Source organism: Antrostomus carolinensis, unplaced genomic scaffold (assembly GCF_000700745.2).
Source record: "Antrostomus carolinensis isolate BGI_N321 unplaced genomic scaffold, ASM70074v2 scaffold27596, whole genome shotgun sequence".
In the NCBI taxonomy this organism is placed as follows: Eukaryota; Metazoa; Chordata; class Aves; order Caprimulgiformes; family Caprimulgidae; genus Antrostomus; species Antrostomus carolinensis.
The window spans coordinates 1-4758 of record NW_010322926.1 but is presented as its reverse complement, the minus strand read 5'-3'; the positions used below and the strand labels follow the sequence as shown (position 1 = coordinate 4758).

Genomic DNA, 4758 nt, shown 5'->3' with positions numbered 1-4758 from the left:
GAAAGCCCAGGGCTGCGGCAGCTCCGAGGCTATCGCTGAGCACAGACACAGGCTCCTGCAGCAGGCTGGGACTTGGGGCAAGCAAAACATTGTGTTAGACCCCCCACCCTGCTGCAGAGCTTCTTGCACAGGGCTTTTCTGGTCCATATCCTCTGTCAGCATGACTACAGCAATTTGCAAGAGGTAGGAATCAGTTTAGAAGCACTTCATAAAACCAAAAATGTTGGGGCTTGGGCTCTTTTCTTTCCCTCATTTGCCAGTTGAGGGGAGAGGAGTCTTGTCCCCAGATGGGGATATCTGGAGAAGGTGGGGGATATCTGGGGAAGGTGGGGGATATCTGGGGAAGGTGGGGGATATCTGGGGAAGGTGGGAAATATCTGGGGAAGGTTGGGAAGAAAAGGAAATGCAGTAATTTGGAGCCTCTTTCTGCTCAGCCAGACTTACCTGCCTGATCATCTCGGGGAAATCATACACGTAGGTGGTGCCCAAGGACTGTGCCTGGAACCGCTTGGCCTGAAGTAGGTCCTTGGTGACGTAGGGAGTGTTGATGAGCATCCCGTGCTGTGGCCCTTGCTTGTCCCCATACGACTGAAACATGATCTGGAGAGAAGGGCAGAGCGTTGGCTGCCTTCCCTCGGCACGTGGGTGAGTCCTCTCTACAGCACTAAGGTGCAAGAGCCCCGCAGGGCTGGAGTGCTGCTGAGCTCTGCCTGCCCAAAGTGTCCATGCCTGTGCTCTACTCAGCCAAACCCACGATTTTCCACCCCATTCTTTGCTACTGAGGGGACAGAGTGCAAAATGGCCGCGCTGCACGTACCCGTAACACCCCAACGCTGCCCTTCACCTCCAAGACCAAGAACTGTCTGACTGTGCACCAGCAACACGGCTGGTTCAGCACCATTTTGGATCAAAGCATCACCCCTGGGAATGCTGCTGCACAGTCCCGGGGGCTCTGGGACACACCAGCACTGGGGGTGCATGAGGATTTTTGCAGAAATCACCCCAAAGCTTTGCCATAGCTGACAGCTGCTCAAGCCATCGTGGCTGGGTTCCTGTTTGCAGTTACTCACGCTGCCGGTGCCGGGGTCCCTCACTTCCTTGTAGAGGCTGATGTCCAGGTAGTAGCCGGACTCGTTGGTGAGGAAGAGGCGGATGGGGATGGCGGTGGCAGTGGGAGTCAGGCGGATGTTGATCTTCACCTCGGCCTGCAGGACCCGCAGCTTCCAGAGGCGCCTGCCGTAGCGCATCACCATGGACCGCACCGACTCCTCGATCTGGGCACGGGACAGCACACGGATGGGTCTGTGGCCCCAGGGACACCACTGTCCCCAGTGCCAAGGCTGAAGCAGCGTCATTGCATCTCCACCCTAAACAGCCATTTCAGATTTGCTTTGGGCAAACCCCTTCCCTTTCTCCATCTCTCCATCCCTGGGGGCTGGTGCTGCCATCCAGCCACTCCACTGGAGAGAGGGATAGAGGGTTCCCTACGTCCTTCTGAAGGGACACAGCCCTGCTCCTTCAGACCACGCACTGCCCGGGGGAAAAGCCTGTCACCCACCCTTGTGCCCTCCAGCAAACCGTCTGCTTGGCCAAGTCTGTGCTAAAAGCCCTGATCATTGCAGAGTGTGAGATCTCAGCTCCCCCCCAGCAAACAGCCCACAGAGAAGGTCTGACACAGAAATTAAGCTGCAGGAGTCTCTGGGGCTGCTGAATCCAACCTCCATCCAGGGCTGGGTGGGCACTGGACAGGACCAGGTGTGACAGCCAGTGTTGGGGGCAGCTGCCTGTCCGTGCAGTGGTACCAAGCATGGGGCACGACACAGCCTCCATCCTCAGATCTGCACCACTCTGACAGCGGGGAAACACACCTTGGAGGGATCCATGACAACGGTGGGGACGAAGTTGAGGAAGATGTGGTTGCAGTCGGTGCGGACAGTGGTGTTGCTGAAGGCCACCTCCAGCTCATCCAGCGCCTCCAGGAGCAGTCGCTCACCCTCGTTCTGCAGGTACTCGAAGGAAGCCTCCTGTGATGCACCAGACAACTCAGGGGGTGACGAGAACAACCCCCTGCACCCAAAACACACCCACCTCTGCCCGCACACCCGGAGACCCGGTGCCCACTCGCCTTGGTGATGAGGTCCGAGTGGCGCACGATGGCGCGGATGAAGAAGCGGTAGTCGGTGGCCTCCTCACCCTCGTTCTGCAGGTACTCGAAGGAAGCCTCCTGTGATGCACCAGACAACTCAGGGGGTGACGAGAACAACCCCCTGCACCCAAAACACACCCACCTCTGCCCGCACACCCGGAGACCCGGTGCCCACTCGCCTTGGTGATGAGGTCCGAGTGGCGCACGATGGCGCGGATGAAGAAGCGGTAGTCGGTGGCCTCCGTGCCCGCCTGCACCCTGGCCGCCCCCAGGGACAGGTGCAGGCTGGCGCAGGGAATGGCCGTCAGGTCGAAGTTGCGCATGCGGCTCAGCTCCAGCTGGAAGGCCAGTGCTGGCTCCAGGTGCCGGTAGATGCGATCTTCTGCAAACTGGTGTGGTGTGGTGGAGGGGTGAGCGAGCGGCCGGACCCCCAGCACCAGCCAAGCCCTGCTTGAACCACAGCTCTTACCTCATCCCTCGCTCTGAAGGTGAAAAACTTTGGGAATTCTCTCTGGAGCAAAAGGGGAGAGAGAGCTCCATGTGAATTATCCCGGCACACACAGGGGTTTCCAGTCTTCAGTGAATTAATTAAAATGAAAAAAACCCCCTTGCAGACACTCGTCCCTCAAAGGGAAAAGAGCTGGGAGGAATCGATGCCTTTTAAAGACACTTAAAGCTACGGAGTGGCCATGCAGGAACCACACGTTCCTGGAGACATTAGCAGCATAAAGGACAATACAGGAGATAAATCACTCATTGAATGCCTCATTAATTAATTCCCAGCTCCTGATGCGCAGTAGGGACATCCATCACCCAATCCTATGTCTGTGAGGTCCTTAGAGATGTTTCTAGGGGCTTTAGGGAGGTGGAGTCTGAAGTCACTCTGCCTGTTGGCAGCTCAGTCTGCACTCACCTGCTGGGCAATGAGAAACGTGATTCTTCGGAGACCACAGTCAACAAGGATGTTTTTCTGCATGGAAACAGAAGATTCCACCAGTCACCAGAACTTAAACATCTCAACTGATGTTGGTCAAACAAAACCCAAGCGGTTGCCGCGGGGTGCAGCGTTTTGGGGAACACCAGGCAAGGATGAGGCAGTGCCTCAGGACACGGTGCCCTGGCTCGCAGGGTCTGCAAAAAGGGGGTACAGCCCCAGTGACAGACCTTGGACTGGGCAAAGGCTCTGAAGATGGGCACCAGCTTCTCATCCTCCACCCGTTCGGCCCAGCGGAGTGCAATGTTGAGGATGTGGATTGGCTCCTCATGGAGGTTCTGGTGACAAAACCCCGCAGTGAGACCTGACCAGCAGCACCACTGCCATCATGGCACTGCCCAGGGGAGACAGCAATGGCATTGTGCCCACCTTGGCATCCTCCTCCTCGTAGATGGTGGCTCGTGCCTCGCTGAAGAGCATGCTCTCCGAAGGCGGGTCAGTGAAGCATGAGATCACTTCATCAAAGTTCCTGCCCGAATGGAGGGGATGGGGTGACAAGTCAGCACGTTGTGCCCACCCCCTGCCCAAGGGGATGGGGACAGGGGAGACAGCAATGGCATTGTGCCCACCTTGGCATCCTCCTCCTCGTAGATGGTGGCTCGTGCCTCGCTGAAGAGCATGCTCTCCGAAGGCGGGTCAGTGAAGCATGAGATCACTTCATCAAAGTTCCTGCCCGAATGGAGGGGATGGGGTGACAAGTCAGCACGTTGTGCCCACCCCCTGCCCAAGGGGATGGTGACAGGGACCAGCAGGGACACGGGTACCAGTGCAGCGGCTTGGGGACATGCACCAGCTCAGCCGGGCTCCACCAGTCCATGGCAAAGCCACAGCTCATGAAACGCAGCTCTGAGCATCGCTGTGTTAATGTGCAGAGCTGCTTAACCTGTGCCAAGCAAGCTCCCCCCAGGCTCTCCCTGTCCCCAAATGACACGTCATGTCCCCATCAGGTAACTGTTGTACTGAAAACACCACACTCAGCCCTGATCTCTGGCTGCAGGAGGAACAGGAGCTGCCCCAAGCGCTGCCCAGACACCACCAGCTTTGGCTCTTCCACCCACTTTTGCTCTCTAACGACTGCAGCAGCACCCAAAAGGCATGTGCATGACCAGCCAGGCGTGTCCCTGCACCCCCACCTTGTGAAGTCCTCGAATCTGTCGAAGGCCACCATGGCTCCCAGCCGCTGGCTCAGGGGAGAAAAGCCACTGTCCATAAAGAGCTCGGTGCTGTGCCGGGCCAGGTCTGGGTTGGAAATGCTGATGGGGACAGACATCCTGCATGAGGGAGCAAAGCAGCTATCAGCCAGGGGTGGGGACACTGCTGCTGGGTCCAACAGGGACCACACAGGTCCCACTCAGGACCCTGACCCAGAGAGGGATCATCTTGCCCCACTAGCAAAGGGAGAGTGTGGTGGGCAGTTCCCTCAGGGGGGTCTCTGTGTTTTGCATAGAGGAGATGACACAAACCCACCAGTTTTGCAAAAAGGACCACGTCCAGGGGAGCAGGAGAGGCGTGGAGGGGTCCCCATACCTGTTTGGGTGGGAGGAGGGCAGCATGAACTGGAACTCCACCAGGCAGGTGCCATCTGAGAGCTGCCGGTGCTGCAGGCTGTTCAGCTCAT

At 57.8% G+C, this 4758-nt stretch overlaps 1 protein-coding gene across 1 annotated transcript in view; it reads right to left on the bottom strand.

Annotated features, from left to right (window-relative positions):
- Positions 1-4753, bottom strand: part of LOC104526859 (acetyl-CoA carboxylase 2) — a gene marked incomplete at its 5' end in the record, with an annotated part of 11519 nt that extends 6766 nt beyond the window's left edge. Inside the window, 10 exons of the mRNA XM_010170431.1 lie at positions 445-600; positions 1071-1274; positions 1869-2024; positions 2326-2535; positions 2616-2657; positions 3060-3116; positions 3311-3418; positions 3710-3809; positions 4274-4411; positions 4668-4753. Coding sequence (XP_010168733.1) covers positions 445-600; positions 1071-1274; positions 1869-2024; positions 2326-2535; positions 2616-2657; positions 3060-3116; positions 3311-3418; positions 3710-3809; positions 4274-4411; positions 4668-4753 — 1257 coding nt within the window. The remainder of the gene's footprint in view (positions 1-444; positions 601-1070; positions 1275-1868; positions 2025-2325; positions 2536-2615; positions 2658-3059; positions 3117-3310; positions 3419-3709; positions 3810-4273; positions 4412-4667) is intronic.
- Between the last annotated feature and the right edge of the window lie 5 nt (positions 4754-4758).